This window comes from Juglans microcarpa x Juglans regia, chromosome 2S (genome assembly GCF_004785595.1).
Source record: "Juglans microcarpa x Juglans regia isolate MS1-56 chromosome 2S, Jm3101_v1.0, whole genome shotgun sequence".
NCBI classification, from domain to species: Eukaryota; Viridiplantae; Streptophyta; class Magnoliopsida; order Fagales; family Juglandaceae; genus Juglans; species Juglans microcarpa x Juglans regia.
This window is the reverse complement of record NC_054597.1, coordinates 13,842,317-13,862,182: the sequence shown is the minus strand read 5'-3', so window position 1 is coordinate 13,862,182 and position 19,866 is coordinate 13,842,317. Positions and strand designations below refer to the sequence as shown.

At 35.8% G+C, this 19,866-nt stretch overlaps 1 protein-coding gene across 1 annotated transcript; it reads left to right on the top strand.

The window, feature by feature from the left end:
• The first annotated feature begins 973 nt into the window (after positions 1–973).
• Positions 974–7,139, top strand: LOC121252398 (probable protein phosphatase 2C 52). The gene is made up of 7 exons (XM_041152005.1): positions 974–2,169; positions 2,825–2,902; positions 2,990–3,315; positions 3,398–3,745; positions 3,821–3,938; positions 4,031–4,254; positions 6,422–7,139. Exons 3-7 carry the CDS (start codon positions 3,067–3,069, stop codon positions 6,899–6,901), a joined length of 1,419 nt encoding a protein of 472 aa, XP_041007939.1. The 5' UTR covers positions 974–2,169; positions 2,825–2,902; positions 2,990–3,066; the 3' UTR covers positions 6,902–7,139.
• Positions 7,140–19,866: the final 12,727 nt, after the last annotated feature.

The following is a 19,866-nucleotide window of genomic DNA, read 5'->3' as shown; positions in this document are numbered from 1 at the left end:
AGACAGAGTAGTACTGTCTCTCAGACTTTAGGTATGTAGAGGTTTGCAGTTTGAAGTAGACCATGTTAGCTACGGGTGTGTACAGTGGAGCTATTAACGTTGTAGTTGGCTTGTAATATATGTTTCAGGTTGAGTTTGTAATATTCGTTATTAATAAATGCAATATGTTTTTATCAAAAAAAAAAAATGTGTGATTTGAGATTCACACGTACTTGGTGTGATATCTTTGACAATTTCAATATAAGAGAGAATTTATCTATCGTTCATTTTCTCATTATCTTACGATATAATATTAAATGATAGGATCATAAGTAAAATATAATAAATAATATTCAATCATTTATTGTCACATTATAAAATGATAAAAAATATTTGAAAAAAATTTGAAATTTACAATATGTTTTATATTCGTTTGTAAAAGATTTGAAATCGTTGAAATCTGATTAAAGTTATATATATATAAAATAATAATAATAATTACACTCATAGAAGCTCAAGCCTCATTTATTTTTAAAAAAATAAATAAATATAAAATTTATATAAAAAAATTAATTTTTTAATAATATATGACACTTTTTTTTCGTTTTTTTTTTTTTAACGAATACTTGGATTTCTCCAATTCATTACTTTATCCAATATTACTTCATTTAATAAAATTTATAAAATACTATTATTCCCATGCAATGAATTGGCACCCAAACTCACCTGATTAAAAAATATATTAAAAATAAAAAATAAAAAAATCGTGGCCAATTGCACGGTCATCTTCCCCACAGTAACTGCCGGCTATCTTTTTCTGTTTTCATAACTTCCCGTCCTGCTTTTGCAATTAATGCAAGGTCCACCAGCACCACTACCTTGCTCCATGTATTTATATTATTAAGCCACCCCTCTTCCTCTCTCAGTCTCTCTCTCTCGTTCTGATCCTAATGCTTCAACTTGTCAAAACACCAAGGTATCCAATCTGGCTACTACCACTCTGCTACCCAGACTCGTACCTTTCGGTTTGCATTTTGGCACCACTCTCTAGAATCTCTCTCTTCCAAAACGAACTTTTCCGAAGATGTTTGCATGCTTCTGTTTTTGCCATTCCACTCTTCTTGTCCTATTTTCTTAACCAGTTTTTTCTTTCAGTGTTTTCAGATATTTAGCTGTTTTTCATAATCGGCATATGCGTAATTGCTTAAGTTTATTGCTTGCGGTTGCTGCTTAGTACCATTAAGCTTACTTGGTAGCATTTGTAATGAAAGATCCGCATGTACAAGCAACGGATTCTACGTTTATTTTATTTTCGTTTTGGGTTTTAGGCCTCTTTGGTGGCTGGGGAAAAAAATAATTTTAGTTAAATCAGTTGTGTGTGGATTTCCTGTTTTCGGCTGCTTTGATTTGGTAAAGCTTTTAGCTTAGGTGGACTGATTGTAAGAAAATATTTAAGTTTTTAAATTTCTAAGTTATTTTGTTTACCGCAACATTTTCTCAGTATACAAACAAGGAAGCGGTCATCTTTGTTTAACCTGTTTGGTTTTGCTATTCTGTTAACAAAAAAATACTCAATAATTGCCTCTTTCCGCTCTGTTTCCGGTTATTCTCGAGCATTTTCTGGGTAACTAAACGGCACATTAGGCACCTTAGCACCGTGGGTTTAGGTTTTCTTTTTCTTTTTACAAAATTTCTGTAGTGATATGATTAAGAAACATTTACTTTGATCTCTTATGCTCTTTTCTGGGTCTGTTATTTGATACGAGTTTGACAAAATTGTACCTTTCGTTTGTCCTTTTCTGCTTTTCGGTCTTTGCCTTTATCTCTTTTGGTTCTTCTCGAGTGGGATTTTAAAACTTGTACAATTTTTTTACATTTTGTCGCTCTCTCTCTCTCTCTCTCTCTCTCTCTGTTAAAAAAGTAGTCCCCTGACCAATCTTCCGCCCTGTTTGCTTGCTAAGAACCGAAAGGGAAAACCAAACGTTAACTGAGGTTTTTTTTTCTGTCGATGAGTTTTCAATTCAGTTAAAATTCTTTTCCTATATTTTCTTGGCTGCCAAACGGAGGTTTACACTTTACAGCTTTCAATATGGATCTGTTGCGAAATTTTGTCATTGAACGCAATGATTTCTGTTCTTAGCTCTTTATGTGGATCTATGTGTCCGTGAAATATCTACTTTGACCATATAGGTAGGTTTTATGAGGATTACTTGGATATTCTTTTTCTTGTTTTTGTTCTTATTTATTCGGAAGCAATACTAGTAGCAGACATCTCTTTTATGTGTCTACGTGTAAGTATGTCTCCGATTTTGTTTGATTGGGGAAAAAAAAAATGCTTCTTGATCTTCGTAACGAGGAAACTCTAGTTGCCTCTTTTTTATTTTTTATGAATAGCTCTAGCTGCCTGTCGAATATGCGTTTTTGTCGTCTTTGGAGATACCATTAGCATGATTCGTAATTTATCTTGTTTGATGAAAAGACGAAGTTATTTGATAAGTCGCCCTTTTTTATTCCAGGTGTGTTCTTAATTTTTCTATTGATTATGGCTACAATGTCTGTGTTACGGAGTTTATGCATGAATGGCTATGAATTATCGCCACTTGTTTTGTATTGATGTGAATCCTAATGGAGCGCAAATGATCATGAAAGCCTTGAGTTTATTATTTTCTTCATTCACATGGGTGGCTTTTCAATAAAATTACGGCCATTACTTGGATCTGTCATACAATACATTAAAGTATTCCATAAGCTGATATTTTCTTGTTTTGTTCAGTTGGATCTAATGCTTGGTTCCGTGACTATGTATTAAATTATTCAATAAATAACATTTTCTTGTTCTGATCAGTCGGTTCCAATGTCGACGTAACCTCCAACAACTTGCACATTTGACTCAGATAAAATGAGGCCAGTTTTCTGCAGAGAGGTGTAAAGTGACTTGTAGCTTGATGTGTTGGAATCTTTGCTGTTTGGCTGGTCTTTATCGCTTGGTTGACTATTCTTGTGATCTGAGAATTTCATGTGACTTCTGGCAAAGGAGATAGTCCCCATTTATGTCTGATGTAATGCCATCGTTCTCGAGCTGAGCTAATGGGGGGTTGCGTTTCAACTAGTACTCAAAGTACTTGTAGTAGCAGGAGCAATGGAGAGATGGTCTCTCCCTCTTGTTTTTGCGGGCAAAAGAGAACAAGAAGAACATTCTCTGATCATATTGTTAGCCTTCAGCATTTAACATCCATACCAAGCCGGATTTTTATGAATGGAAAGAGCCGTTCCTCTTGCATATTCACTCAGCAGGGCCGCAAGGGTATAAATCAGGATGCCATGATTGTATGGGAAGTAAGTTATGTTCCTTAAATCTAAGTGTTAACTAATTACATTTGGTCAATTGCTTTCATAGTCTGGATTTAAATTTCTTCAGGATTTCATGTCTGAGGATGCGGTATTTTGTGGTGTCTTTGATGGACATGGTCCACATGGCCATCTTGTTGCACGCAAAGTGAGGGATGCCTTGCCGATAAAGCTATCATCATTCTTGCATTCTTGTCAGTCAAAGTGGGGTGGATCAAATTCAACTTGTTTCAAAGGGAATCTCAATAAATCCGATGCTGGAGACTCAGAGCAGTATTGTTCAGCGGAGGATAAATTGAACTCCATATGGAGAGAAGCTTTTTTAAAGTCATACAAGGCAATGGACAAAGAGCTGAGATCTCATCCAAATTTGGACTGCTTTTGTAGTGGCAGCACTGCTGTCACTTTAGTCAAACAGGTGCACTTGAAATCACTATCCACACTGGTCCTTAATGCACTAGTGTTGCCTCTTCTTATTTGCTTTAATTTATAGGGTTCAAACCTTTTTATGGGATATATTGGGGATTCTCGAGCAATTATGGGATCTAAGGACAGCAATGATTCCATGGTGGCAGTCCAGTTGACTGTTGATTTAAAACCTGATTTGCCAAGTATGTTTTTGATTATTCTATTATGTTAATTTCCCTGAGTTATGGGGTTGCTTTTGTGCCTAATTCTGTTGATGGGATTCAAATTTCTATAGGGGAGGCAGAAAGGATTAAACGGTGCAAGGGTAGGGTTTTTGCCTTGCAAGATGAACCTGAAGTGTCTAGGGTATGGTTGCCATTTGATGATGCACCTGGATTAGCAATGGCTAGAGCATTTGGGGATTTCTGTTTGAAGGAATATGGGGTGATCTCTATACCTGAAGTCTCTCACCGGATACTTACAGAGAGAGATCAATTCATTGTTCTTGCTTCGGATGGGGTAAATTCTTTATTCTCTGTTGCTTGCATTTATTTTTTATTTTATTTTTCCCAACTTCTGCATTAGTTCAATTGACCTCCAGTTTGCAAATCCACTGCCGAGGGTGGACCTATAATTTGAGACCTATATTTTCCATTGCCAAGTCCTTTATATGGCGGAATCTAAGAACTGCTTTCTTCCTTATTCAATATCTGCAGAACACTTCCTACAATCTCCATGCAGAAGAAAAAAAACTATACAATTAATAATGACCCTTCTTACTGATAATCCATTGAGAATTAGAGAAAAATGTATTTCTTATTTGGTGCATGAAATGAAAAGGTTTCCAGAATTAACGTTTGAGCAATTAAATTAGAAAGAATCTTTGTGAAACCTTCACCAACAAACATGAATGTTGGATGAATGTGTCTGGGCTAATGAACCCACAGTTTGACTTTTTAGGCTGGTGTTGAAATGAAGTGTCAGGTTGGCTTCTTTTGATGTAGGATTTTTGTGATCAAGGGATTGTGATCTGAAATTGTGCAGTTTGATGCTCTTGATCTGTTGAATGGCTTCGCAAAACTTCTTTCCTTCAAACTATTGACAATTTCTTTATATCATTGCTCGGAAAATTCGTGGCTCATGGCTCTTGTATCTGTAAAAGACGATGATTTCGGATGTGATTTTCTTATAATACATATTGTCTGTTATGTCAGTTGACATTGATTTCAGATACGACGTTAACATTCAGATGGCCACATATTCATCATCAGTTATGTTTAAAAGCAGCAGCATGTCTATAAGATGGCGACATTGGATAGTTAAATAACATTGCTTTTTAGGATTTCTTTAAAGGTGGGGTCAGCTTAGTTGGTGGAAACCCTCCAAGCAAATTCTAGAGCACTGTCAAGTTATGTCAGCTTGGCATTCTCGTGATGCTCGGGTGTGGAGTTCTGTGGATAAGGATGAGAGTGAAAATCAATTTCAAGATATTCCATACTTGCATGAAAAACTGGATTTCAATATTATTTTTGAAACCAAATAAGTTCAGTTGTCAAGTTGGCCAATACTTAGACCGCTAGTACTCAGCTTCACTGCTAGACCAAATTGGTCTGGGTGTGAGGACAGAACTAGGCTGACTTGTTATTCATATACGCACATGCATCTGGACAGATGTGGATGCTAGTGTGCTTGAGCACGTTTGTTCAGACAGTCGATTTAGAGTTGAATTGCTTTTTGGGAAATTAGCTTCAAAAAGGGAAATAGTGCTCTTTTAGTAATGCTCTGCCTCTCATTCAAGGTTTTTGGAAACAATTTAAATAACTTCCACAATTTTGGAAGTCCATATTCTAGGATTCTGTACATGCAAGTGCCATCAGCGTCTATTTAGATTGCTGAAAAAAACCAAAGATCAGGAATCTTATTCAACACTTAGAAGCATGCATGCAATTCCCCGGAAAAATAGACCCTCAAAATTGTAGGTAATTAGATTGTAAACCTGGTGGAGTATCTTAATAATAATAATAATAATAATAATAATAAAGAGATCTAAAGCTGCATTATGATCTAGTTCTTACTTTGTATTCTAGTTTGTATACCCAAAAGAGTTCTTTCTGGCATAGGATGGTGGTATTTCCAATATGGAACCCTTTATCGTGAGTTCACAGATACGGCTATTATTCTTCAAAACTCTCTAGTGACTGTTTTCGAATGCTAAATTTCCCTATTTCTGCAGAGATTAATCTTTTGCTCATTTCTTTGAGTTCTCCTTGATTTTTAGTCTTGAAAGAATGGTATTTATTTCTTTTCATGCTCAATTGTGTAATCTGCTAAAGTTGTTGCCACCACATCATTATTCTATCAACTAGAAATTTTGTGAGTATATCAGATTTAGATATAGAATATCCACTGGGATATAGGATGATTTCTTAGATATATCACAATGATGAAGCAGTACGTTAACTGGAACAATACAAATTATTTTTGAAATTACAAAATTTAGAATTGGTGTTGAAGAAAGAACTTACATGGCTTTTTCTGATAAAAAGAAATTATGTTGATAGATTTCGGTGTCCTCGAGGAACGGTGGTAACTGTTGAAATCGTTTCATTTGGTTGGTTGCTTGCGAGTTTTCCAGAGAATTTTGTTCCTTCATTCTTTGGAGCGGTTCTAATTTGGTTCAATACAGGTATGGGATGTCTTGAGCAATGAAGAGGTGGTTGAGATAGTATCAACGGCTCCAACCCGGTCATCAGCTGCAAGGATCCTGGTGGACTCAGCTGCTCGTGAATGGAAGCTCAAATACCCAACTTCAAAGATGGATGACTGTGCAGTGGTTTGTTTATTTTTGGATGGGAAAATGGATGCTGAATCTGATTATGATGAGCAAAACTTTTCTTCTGCAACCCTTCAGAGCAATCATTCTGGTAATGCCATTGAATCAGATGATGGCCAGAAGTCTGAGCCATCTTTGCAAAGGAACTTTACAGTCAGATCATCAGAAGAAAATGATACATATGGAAGACTACCTGTTGACGTGGAAGGGAATGGGGAAACAGTAGAAGCTGAAGATCAGAATTGGTCAGGTTTGGAAGGTGTCACCCGAGTGAACTCCCTTGTTCAACTTCCTAGATTTTCTGAAGAGTGGCCAAACCTTGAAATTTTGTGATTTATTTAAAGGTGGAATGGGGCTGGTTCTGTTGTTTGTGTCTTGATGTCCTTTGCACCTTGCAAATCAAAGAAAAACTTCCTGGGTTTGTGGCATTGTCACTAAGGTTTGTGCTGTACATTTAAAGCCACAATGTTTGTTCTTTTGTATTGCCGGAAATCTAGTGGCAAATCACTTTCATCAAGGAAAACCTGAATCAGCATTTTCAAATTTGTGCAATATATATACAATTATTGTATTGACAAGTTGCATAACGTAGTCACATATGCCTTGGTTGTGTTTAACACTACAATTAGCAGCAATTATAACGAGGTCATCACACCTTGTCGGTTGTATGTCTTGTGTTAATTCGGAAGATCGTGCAATGCCTGATTTGTGTTATGTTGGTATTGCCTGAGAGAAGATATCACCTTAACCTAGTTACATTTATGTTTATAAATAGCTCATTTTTATATATTTGTTTAACATGTTTGGATTTGCACATGAGCTACTTAATTTTTATAGAAAATAGAAATTATTTTTATAATTATCTTTATATAGTTCACATATATATATAGATTTATCAATGCTTATATTTTTAATGGTTCAAACAAAACGTATAACTGGTTACTGTGAGTCGGTTTTCTCCCAGGGTGGCGCGTGTATTGCACGCGCCTCCGCAGCCGCTTGGAGTTTTGTCTTTTTCTATTGTTACAGTTGTTTTCTTTTGTAATTTTCGTGTCCTGAAAAAAAAAATCCAAAAATTGTCCCTTCGGACCTTGGTCCGATAGGTGTGATCCCCCCTCTCTACTTAGGCGGTGTATGGGGTTGGTGCACCCTACTTCGCGTAGTCGGGGTATGGGTTTTGTCACCTGGTTACTGTTTACTCTATCGAGGACAGAGATGCACGACGGATCTCTTAGACTTAGGTCTTTAGAATGTTGTCGTCTAGGCTAGACCATGTCAGCCACGAAAGTGTGCTGGGGAGCTATTAACGTATGTAACTGACTTGTTTAAGTCAAAGTTGTATGTCCTCTTTTATGAATGAAATGTGATCCCTTATTATCAAAAAACAAAAAACAAAACGTATACCATTACAACTTGATTTCCTATTATCTTTTTAAATATTTATAATTCTCAAGTTAAAAATAATATTATAAGAATAAGAGATGAATTTTTTCGAGTTTATACGAACAAGCTGAATTTTATACTAATTGTATTGTTTATTAATTTATCTTAAATTTTTATACTAAAATAAAGAAGGCAAAGAATGGACCAAATAAAGTGAATATTTTCCTTGATAATGGGGATGTGTATAGCAGGGGTTTATATATATCCAAAGTATGTGTACAAAGCCTAGAAAAGGAAATTATAAATTATACAAGCGGTAAGGATTATTTAGCCAATGGTCGACTTCCTTATAGAGAGGATTATGTCTTAATGGCTGAGTTGATTGAGATTTTCCTAGGATAGAATCCTAGTTGCCTTTGTTAAACGTTGTTCCATGCGGGATCTCAGGCTTTGTTCCATGCATGATCTCAGATCTGAGTTGTCTGTTATCACCCTCCGCAATCTGAGCCGCTGTCGGAGGTTCAATTTGGTTGCAATGCCGATCAGGTGAGCGTGAGATAAGGGCTTGGTGAACATATCGGCTAACTGAAGAGATGTAGGAACATGACATGTCTGAATGAGTCCCAAGGCAACACGTTCTCGCACAAAATGGTAATCAATGTTGATACGTTTGCTTCGAGAATGATGGACAGGATTACAGGTGAGATGGAGGGCGCTAAGGTTATCACAAAGGAGCAAGGGAGTCTTGTCTAAAGGGATGCCTAGATCACGAAGTAGAGCAGCTAACCAAGTCATCTCGGCAGTAGTATGAGCAAGACTTCAGTATTCAGCCTTAGTGCTCGAGTGGGACACGGTATATTGCTTTTTGGCATTCCAGGAAATACAATTTTTGACCGAGAAAGTACAAAATCCAATGGTGGAGCAGCGTGTTTCTCGACAACTAGCCCAATCAGCGTCGACAAAAGCATAGAGATCAAGTGTGGAGTTGGCGAAGAGCTGAAAGTCGAGATTGGAAGTACCATGAACATATCAAAGAATCCGCTTGACCATTTGAAAATGAGCCTAGGATGGATTGTGCATGTATTGAGCAACAAGATTGACACTGAAAGCCAAGTCTAGACACGTGACAGTGAGGTATTGGAGGGCCCCAACTAGACTGTGATAAAGCTTAGGATCCGAGAAAGCAGGAGAAGTGCCCAGGTCCTTAGATTTGGATGTCATTGGAGTGACAACAGGTTTACAATTTTTCATATGAGCCCGACATAATATTTCCAAGGCGTATTGAGTCTATGATAGAAAGAGACCATCAGAATTATGAGTAACCTGTATATCGAGAAATTAATGCAAGGGTCCTAAGTCTTTCATATCAAATTCACTATGAAGAGCCTTAACAAAGTGATTTAGTATTGAAGTATCGGAACTGGTAAGAAGAATATCATCCACATATAAAAGGAGGAACATAGTTGCATCAGGGGTGCGGAAAGAAAATAGAGAAGGGTAAGATATACAACAAGAAAAACCAAACTCAAGTAAGAAGGAACTAAAATGATCAAACCAAGCCCTAGGGGCTTGTTTTAAACTATATAAGGCACAATTTAATTTGCAAACATGATTGGGGAAGGAGGGGTCGAGAAACCCCAACGGTTGCTCCATGAAAATAGATTCCTGAAGGTAGCCATGGAGAAAAGCATTTTTTACATCTAACTGTCGAATTTCCTACCTGCGCACAAGAGCAATGGATAAAACTGTTCGAATAGTACCAAATTTAATAACCGGAGAAAAGGTTTCAAGAAAATCAACACCATCTATTTGATGGTAGCCAATGGCGACCAGGCGAGCCTTAAGGTGATCAAGTTCACCATAAGCATTAAGCTTAGGTTTAAAAACCTATTTATTGCAGATAATCTGCATGTTAGGGGTGCGAGGAACCAACGTCCAGGTATTATTTTTCTCCAGGGCAGCTAGCTCCTCATTCATGATGCCATCCTTCATGATTTAAGGCAGCACGGATGTTTTTAGGAACCTGTGGGAAGGACAAAGTAATGTGTATAAGTTGACATACTTAGGATTGGGTTTTCGAATACCTGCTTGAAGTCAAGTGGTGAGATGATGAGGAGTTTGGGACAGTAGAGAGATGAGGAACTATGGGTGATACCAGAGTGTGTGAAGAATTATCTGTGAGAGAAGTAAAAGGGGAGATGCTGCAATGGGAAGTTCAATAGACAGGGCAGATGGAGCTTGAGCTTCTAGGAATGCAACCTGAGGAGAAGGAAAATTAGAAAGAATATAGGAAAAATCAGGTGCAAGATTGGAGGCATCTTTGAGGGGAGGCATAGTCGTACGGCATGTAGAAGAAGAGTCCAACCATTCTGTAAAAACAAAGATGGTGCTTGGGAGGGATGAGTGGGCGTGAAGGCTGGCAGGATTTTTGAAAGGGAACTGAGTTTCACCAAAAGAAACATGTCGTGATACAAACATTCTTCTGGTAGGCGGATAAAAACATTTATAGCCTTTATGTTTGGTACTATAACCCATAAACACACATGGTAAGGATTTAAGATCAAATTTATTAGTTTTATTCGTCCGAAGATATGGAAAGCATTTTGATCCAAAAACATGTAGAGATAGATAATCAGGGTGTCGACCATGTAATCTAAAGTAGGGAGAGTCATTACCAAGAGTAGAAGAGGGTGTCCTATTAATTAAGAACACAGCAGTAGAAAATGCTTCTACCCAAAAACATTTAGGCATACCGCTGTGAAAGAGCATTGTAAGACCAAGTTCTCGAATATTTCGGTGACGTCTTTCGGCGAGGCCATTTTGTTCTGGGGTGTAGGGCGGGAAAATTTGATGTAGAATACCTTGATCCTTGAGAAAGTGAGCAAAAAGATTGATAGAAAACTCATCGTCACCATCAGATTGAAACACCTTAATTCGTGTAGAGAATTGACAAAAGACATATTTCACAAAGGCACAAAAAAGAATCATAAAAATCAGATTTATTTTTTAAGAGAATGAGCCAAATGAAGCGGCTAAAATCATCAACCAAAACCGTTTGGTACAAAAATTTATCCAATGATTGTATGGAGGCAGGAACCCAAAGATCACAATGAACGTTTTCAAGTAAACCATACTTATTGTCAGATGAAGAAAGAAATGGTAAGCGACTAAATTCACCAATTTGACAACTATCACAAAGAGAATAATTGTTTTTGATAACTACTTTTTATTAATCCAAGCGATTTTAAAGCATCAACTGTTGCAGGTTGTGGGTGGCCAAGCTATTGGTGCCATAAATCTGGATTTGCAGCTTGAAAACGAGTTGAAAATAAGGCTTGATGTGGCGCTTGAATGGTGTAAAGGTTACCCTTCTTGTGGCCTCTCAGCAAGACTTGGTTGGTTGCTCAATCCTTGATGACAAAACTAACACCAAAAAACTCACAGTTAACAGGATGATCAATAGTCAGTTGTCCCACAGATAATAAATTGCGTTCAAGATCAGGAACAAGTAAAATAGAATTTAGAGTGAGTTGAATAGGTTTCAAGCCAATATAAGTGTCACCAATATGCGTGATAGGAAGCAAATGTCCATTACCTACCATTACCTGTTTAGATCCAGTATATGGACGAAGAATGTGTGAAATACCTGTAGTGGAAGTCATATGAGCCGAGGCTCCAGTGTTAGTCATCCACTCATGGTGGTTGGGGTTGTGGATGGTAAGAGCTGCAAGAGCTTCAGGAATATTAGTATCTTGAAAGGCTTTGTCAAAGCGGTGCCAGCATTGAAGGGCATGATGCCCAAATTTGTTGCAAATCTGACATTGTGGAGGACCATCGTTGGCAATAGTGTGAGAATTTACACTAGAGCCATGGTTATTTCGATGAGGAAAACCTTTGCCTTTGGAAGAGAAGTTCTGATTTGTGTTATGACTACCTCTTTTGTGGTTGGAGTAATTTGACCCCTTTTGTTTGTTACCATAGAAAGCCACATGATTACTCAGTTCAGTGGCATGAAGTTTGTGGCGAATATCAAAGCTTCGCAATAAAGGCACAACTTTAGCATAGGAGGGCATTGGAGGTTTGAGGATGGCAATAGTGAAACCTTCATATTGAGCTCCAAGACTATTGAGTAAGGAGAAAACTCTCTTTATCATCCACAAGTTTTCCAATCCTAACAAGATTGTCACAAAGACGCTTACAATTACATAAGTAATCGTCTAAGGAGAGATCAGGGGACTTACGCATATAGGAGAGTTCATGGTGCAACTGAAATTCACATTCTTGAGAGGATTGTACATAGGCCTCTTGAAGTGCTATCCAGATTTTTGCAGCTGAGTCCATGCCGATGACGAGACCAAGAGCCTCTTCGGTGAGAGTCCCAATAAGCCATCCTCTAAGTAATTGATCAGATTGTTTCCAATTTACATGAGTAGGATTCGGCGCATTCTATCCATCACTAGAACCTTCAGGAGCAGAAATAAAAAGATCAGGAACTGGGCTTGTGCCAGTGAGAACGCTGACAAGATCCTAGCTTTCTGCCAAGATTAAAAATTGCTCACACCTCAGTGGATAATTCTCATGGTTTAAGCAGAGGGTAACAAAATTTCTAAAATTAAAGGAGGAAGAACCCATGTGCTCAAAGTTTGATGAAGAAACCAAAAGGAAAATAAGAGAAAAATAAATAAATTGCAAGAAACAGCGCTAGCTTTTGCTAGCTCTTGATACCATAAAGAAAGCAAATAATAGATCAAATAAAATGAATATTTTCCTTGATAATGGGGATGTGTACAACAAGGGTTTATATATACCCAAAGTGTGCGTACAAAGCTTAGAGAAGGAAAGTATAAATTATACAAGTTGTAAGGATTATTTAGCCAATGGTCGACTTCTTTATAGAGAGGATTATGTTCTTAATGGCTGAGTTAATTGAGCTTTTCCTAGGATAGAATCCTGGTTGCCTTTGTTAAACATTGTTCCATGCAAGATCTTAGGCTTTGTTCCATGCATGATCTCAGACGTGAGTTGTTTGTTACCAAAAAACTCATTTAAAAATAAATCTAGTCGAACTCGAATTTGATTAAACTGATCTCGAGCGGCTTAGTTAGTAGTTTTGTTTATTAGAAGTGCATCAATCTTAAGCCATTTTAATGTCATTCAATGACTTGTAAATATTTTATATGAAAAATAAAATAGATAGTTGGAAGTTCCACCATGAGCTATTTTGCAGATCAATAAAATTAGAGTTTTATTGGAAATTAGATAATATATTTTCATTTACATGAAGTTCTATAACTGTGCGTGTACAAGAAAATTACTTATTTGTAACCAGCTATTTCCTGTGAAAATGACTATTTACTGTCAAAAGATCTATTTTCGTCGCAAATAATTTGTCACAAATACTTATTTTTCTTGCATGCTACTTCTCTGAACTAATTTAATTTTGGAGCTATTTTCATTAATTTACATAAAGTAGTTCCATAACTCATGAATTTGGACAAATTGCATTTTTTTTTTTTTTGAAAAATACCTCTGTATTTCATTACTAACTGTCAAGTAATAAACCTTTGTCACTATCCAGACCTATTGAAGTAGTAAGGGATCTCGGGGTTTTGATGGATAAGGCCTTAGAAGAAGTTTCTGAAAACTGTCTAGAAGTGGCCTTTGAAAATAAGGTGGAAGATTCAGCAGAAGGTAGAGTGAGATTGGGGGTAGAGGAAAGTCAAAAAAAAAAAAAAAAAGGGAATGGAAGAGGAGAGCAAGAGCAAAAGGGAAGCAAGTGGTTTCAAATTGTGTTAGTACTAAAATAAGGAAAATAGGTTGTGAAGAACAAGAGGAAGGAGAGATAGGTAATGTGAAGAAGAGGGGAAGGGGGGCAGTGTGGAATTGGGGGGTTTTGGTACTGAATTAGTGGCGGTGGCTGAATCTCAGCCCCGCCAAACATTATGAAAATCCTCAGTTGGAACTACCGAAGGTTGGGGAACTCTCGGACAGTTCAAGATCTCTACCATATGGTAGAGAAGAATAAACCCAGCTTAGTTTTTGTGATGGAAACTAAGTCTTTAAACAGAAGTTTCGATAGTCTGAAAAGAAGGTTACATTGCGAATGTTGTTTTGTGGTTGAAGCAGTTGGGAAAGGAGGAGGATTAGTTATGTTTTGGAACTCAAGTGTGAGGGCTGAAGTTGTTAATTACTCTCAACGCCATGTTAATGTGTGGATAGAAGATGAAGGGAATAAAAGATGGTTGCTTACCTGCAACTGGCATTGGTTGGTGCATAGTGGGGGATTTCAATGAAATCCTAACAAACAATGAAAAATGGGGGGGAAAAGCAAGACCTGAAGGTCAAATGAATTTATTTAGGGAGGTTATGAATGAGAGCAATCTCTATTACCTTGGATGGAAAGGTGAAAAGTTTACTTGGAGTAACTCACATGGGGATGAATCTTTCACTAAGGAAAGATTGGATAGGGCTGTGGCAACTCCTGAGTAGATAAATACTTGTAGAGATACGTGGGTGGAAGTGTTGGTGACTAGTACTTCAGACCATAAACCCATACTGGTGCATTTACTAAAGAAGAAGAGCAAAAACTGGGACAAGCAGAGGGTTTTTAAATATGAGGCGAGTTGGGCACTTGAAGAGGAGTATGAGAAGGTCTTAAAGGAGGCTTGGAAGGTAAAAGAGACTGCTAGAAGTCCTGTTAGTGTTCTATTGCAGAAGAGTGGATCTGCTTTGCAAAGATGGAGTAAGAAGAGGAGATTGGGGGGTTTTAAAGAGATAGAAGTAATGACTAAAAAGCTACCAAGACTACAAGCAGAAGAGGAGATTGGACAAATTGCATTTGATTCTTTACAATTGGCACATGCAAATACTAGAATTTCTGTTGGGGCTTCTGCACTGTGAAGACAAAAACAAAGTAGTCTTTTGACAACACAAACGACCAAATGCTTTTTAAATTCAAGCAAGCTCTCAACCGCGCGCAGAGATCGATCATCATTATGTCCACACAATCTTGTTGCCTTGCCCGAGAAATAGTTGATTTCTTCGTTAGAATTTTGGTCACAGCCCTCTTATCTATTACTGTCATCCCTACTCAAAAGGAAAATGCGCGTAAAGAGCATGCTTGATTATATAATGAGATGAGACAGTCGTGTAAATACTAAATAGTAGTATTATTATCACTATCATTATTATTGGTATTATTACTATTATAAATTTATAATGACGTCATCATCATTACAATTATTATCATCACTATAATTATTGTTATTAGTATTACAATATCATCATCATTATTATTATTATTATTATTAGTATTGTCAATACACAATTATTATTATTATTATATCATTGTTATTATTGTCATTATTTTGATTATTATTATTATTATTACAATTGTTGTTATCATCATTATTATTATCATTATTTTTGTTATTACAATTATTATTATTTATCATTATAATAATTAATATTGAAACAAATGTTATTATGATCATTATCATTAAAATTATTATAATTGTAATTATTATGGATGAATCATGAATGGGGTGGAGTTGAGATTTTAATTATACTAACAAGTGCACTGACTCTGTGGAAGTATAGTTTAACAAGAACGAGGTCTAACCTACATAAACTTGTAAAAGCGTAGGAAATCAATCAAATATAAACTAAATAAATTCTAATCTAATTCAGAAAAATGAGTTCTAAAATAAATAAATAATTAATTAAGAACTAAACAATAAATGAATCAAAGCAAAAAATAATTAATTTAATAATCTAATCAAAATAAAAGAATTAAAATAAATTCTAAAAATGCAAATTAATCTATACAATGAATAAACTATTAATGGGAAATGATCTAAGGTTTTGGAATCCACCTCATTAATTCATAGTAATATATTTATCATCATTGATTCTTCCCTAAAGTCTACATGATAATCTAAAAATCAATCTTATTATCATGAAAAATATCATAGGTTTCAAAGAAAATATCTAAAGTATGTTCTTCTTCGCTTAATGGTATAAAAATAAAATTATCACTTGTATATGTTAAAATAAAACACAAAATATATATTAGATTTTATTTTTAAAAAAAATTATGAATCAAGCACTCAATTGATTAAGATTATATTAGATGGCTTTATAAACGAGCTTCTTCCCTATGCTTCTTCATTTAAATAGAAAGAAAGATAAAATGATTGCATTTTAATTTTTACATTATGTACTTAACATTCTGTTCAAGATACTATATCATATATTATTGTTTGCTTTTCACTACAATTAATATCCACATATGATTTCTTATATTTTTTATATAATGTATTATATGTATGTTCATAGATAAATTGCTTTGGAAGTGACACTCCTTCAAATTTAAGAAATGATGAGGCTACTACTCATCTGGAAAGCCGATCACATATGGCTTGAAGTATTGACTTGTCTAGTAACTCGAATCTCCTCCTTTTAAGAGATTTTCAATGCGATCCTATTATAAGGTCCTTTCGAGATTTTCTAATTATCATACATTGTGCGGTGGCTAGGTTGTTATGGGTGTTAAGAATATAATACAAATAATAAAAATTTACCTCTTCCTATCAGCTTAAACTTTTGAGACAAATGATTATTTCACATGGAATCAGAGCAGAGGTCCTGAGTTCGAACTCTGACTCTACATTCTACCTATTTAATTAAATATTACACTTGTTGGGCCTATTCATTAAGAAATATACTGGCCCACACGTGAAGGGAAGTGTTAAAAATATAATACAAATAATAAAAATTTACATCATCTCATCAACTTAATCTTCTAGGAAAAGTGGTGATTTCACAGTGAGATGTATGTGAGAATCTTAAGGGACTGATGTGGCATGGGTTATGCCTGAAAGAGTAGTATATATTTAAGTGTTGGACAGGGCTTAGGGATAATGTTCACATTGCCGTTGTGTGAAAAATGATCCATCATTGTATCATGTGGTGTTTGTACATGGAGAGAAATAATAGGTGTTTTGAAAACCATTAGCATTCCTTGGATGAGCTAATTCCTTTTTAACGCTATTTTCCTGGGCTTCGGTCATTAATCATTCATAATTTGCATGTATCCATCATTAGTGCTTAGTGGTTATTAGACTTATTCTATATATACTCTTTTTGTACTTAGGCTATACTTTTTTCTATTAAGAAAATTTTAGTTTTACTTAAAAAAGAAAACAGAAGAAAAATACTAAGGAGAGAGAGAGATTATAGTTTGGGTCCTGGGATAACGATTCGAGAATCGAGAGAGATTCATATGCTTTTTAAAAAAGAATTAGAAGATGGTCCGCTCAGGTCGAAACAATTCGGGAAACAAGAATTTGTTCCGATCTCGGACCCCCTTTTTTGGAAACATGTAGAGATGTAATCAATCCAAGTCGAGTCAATCTTTTTTATTATAAAGTCGAGCTAGATTCAAATAATCCGAGTTCGAGTTTGAGCTCACCGAGCCAAGCTCGAGATGATCAAATACAAACTTTAGTCGAGTTGAGTTATTACTTGAATTTTGTTCCTATCCTATTAAATATTTTTAATTTGTTTTGAATGAAGAAGATAATTAAAATACTAAATTACAAAAAATATTATAAATTTAATGAAAGCTTTACAACTAATATATAAACCTCATATCGAATTATAAGATTATAACATTTTTATGCTCCCTCCTGGTCTTCGTAAGGTTCTTAGAGGTTGATTTAAGTGATAAAGGCTTTGGTCTTGGTAGTATGCTCCTTCCAGTTCTAAACTTCAAATCCACTTGGGTGCAAACAATTTCTAAGGGTCATCAGACTGTGAGAACTTCCCCTTGAATTACTCGAGTTGCACTTGCAAGAAATTCCTTGACGAAGGTCTCTGCACCTCCAGGATTAGTCAGGACTTTGTTCTCGAACACCCGGTACCAATAAAAAAAATATTTTTATGAATACATCTCATATATGGTTCCTTCGTTGTAATATATGAAACTACTAAGCCCTACATACTACTATCATACATATTATAATAGCTACTATAATTTAATTACTTAGTACTTAACTGACGTATAATTATGGACCAGATATAATATATAAGCATAAATCACTAGGCATAAGTAATGAGTTACATGAAACATATTTAATTATAAAGGCAATTATATTTATATTATTAAATTTAATATGTATAGAAGCAACGATTTACGAATGAGTTCTAATCAAGTTGAGCTGACGAGCTGAATCGGGCATAAATGAACAGGTCTTAACGAGTTTTAATCGAGTCGAGCTAAGTATATGTTATTTGCTAATCGAACGGATTTTTGCTTTCAGGATAGAGTTTTATTTTTTTTTTTCAACGAGTCGAGCTTAGTTTGCATTAGCCAACGAGTATCGGGCTAGCAATCATACGAAATAATTCATGCTCTAGAAATAGGGAATGGAAACTCCAAAGACCATCTTGTTTTTTGGAATAGTATTGAGCCAGAATTTTTGGGTTGAACCGGAATGCAGAACTGGACAGCTCTAAATTTGAGACTGGATCGATTATTTTCAGATTTTAAACAAATAAAACAAATGACCCAACTGGGATTGAGAAAAAGGCTTGAACCCGAGGCTAGGGGTGAACAGAAACCGACGCAACCGACTGGCCACCTCAGGAACCAACCAGAACCGATAGAGAACCGAGCGGCTTGCAATGGAAATTTGAAGGAACCGACGTTCAGCGGTTCGGTCTCGATTTGAAGTTGGAGCGGACCGCTAAACCAGCCAATAACATAAACTTTTTTTTTTAATATACCCTAATCGAAACGACGTCATTCCACTTAAACGACGCCATTCCACTTAAGTGGAACGGCATCGTTTTACACCTATAAGTATACAAAACATAATGAAAACGACTCTGTTTAGTATAAAACCAAATGGTGTCATTTTATTCAAAACGAATGGAAACAAAAAAAAAAAAAAGTATGTATGAAACAACGTCGTTCCACTTAAACTGAACGACGTCGTTTCAAGATGGGGTCGTCTTCTTCCCCAGTCACCTTCTCCCCACATTTTACACCTCTGCAACTCTCTCTCTCTCTCTCTCTCTCTCTCTCTCTCTCTATTCTCTCAAAAGAATCTTGCCACTAGAGGAACAGAACTCTGACCGAGAACCGTCAGAGAACCACCTAGATTGGTTTCCTTCTCACCATCGACCAATTACCAACCAATTACAGTCGATTGGTGTTGATTTTGCCCAAAAATCGCGCTGAAGTTGTCGACTTCCACCCCTACCAAGGCCTTGTTTGTTTTCAATAAGTATATCAACTCATCTCATCTTATTTTATCTAATCATATCTATATGCCGATTTGATACAGCAATATTTTTTGTGTAGAGCTTAACAGATTAGGGTGCAAATTATGTCTAAAATGGCAATCTAGAATTTCACTAGCTTTGGAGTGCAATCTAGAAAATTAGAAACAACAGTTACTATCAAGCGTCCAAAATAAAAGGTGACCGATGCTTCAATTCATTCAGTCCTATAGCAAACATATTATAAAGAGAAATGTTACAATGTCGTCTCTGTTATACCACTCACTTTATACATAGCACCAGACACGTGATTTATTAAAAAAAAATTAAAAACAATAAATAAAAACAAACATTAAAGAAGTGAAGAAAAATTAGGATTTCAGTATTCATCATTTTGTATTTTCCGACTCCATTTTATTTTGAATATATATATATATATATAAATAAACCGTGGTGATGCCATGTCAATGCGGCAAAATGAGCAGTATAACAGGGGCAGCATAATAGCAATACTCTATATAATCACAGAGTTAAGTTTTACCATTTATCAAAACCTTATATGTCCTGAGTGTGATGAAACTACAAATCCAATGGAAAAAATATAGGTTCATTTCAAATCAATCGAAGGG

Coding starts and splice junctions, on each gene's coding strand:
- LOC121252398 (XM_041152005.1), top strand. CDS start 3,067: ATGGGGGGTTGCGTTTCAACTAGTACTCAAAGTACTTGTAGTAGCAGG. Junction 3,939..4,030: donor TTTAAAACCTGATTTGCCAA/GTATGTTTTTGA, acceptor AAATTTCTATAG/GGGAGGCAGAAAGGATTAAA. Junction 4,255..6,421: donor TTGTTCTTGCTTCGGATGGG/GTAAATTCTTTA, acceptor GGTTCAATACAG/GTATGGGATGTCTTGAGCAA.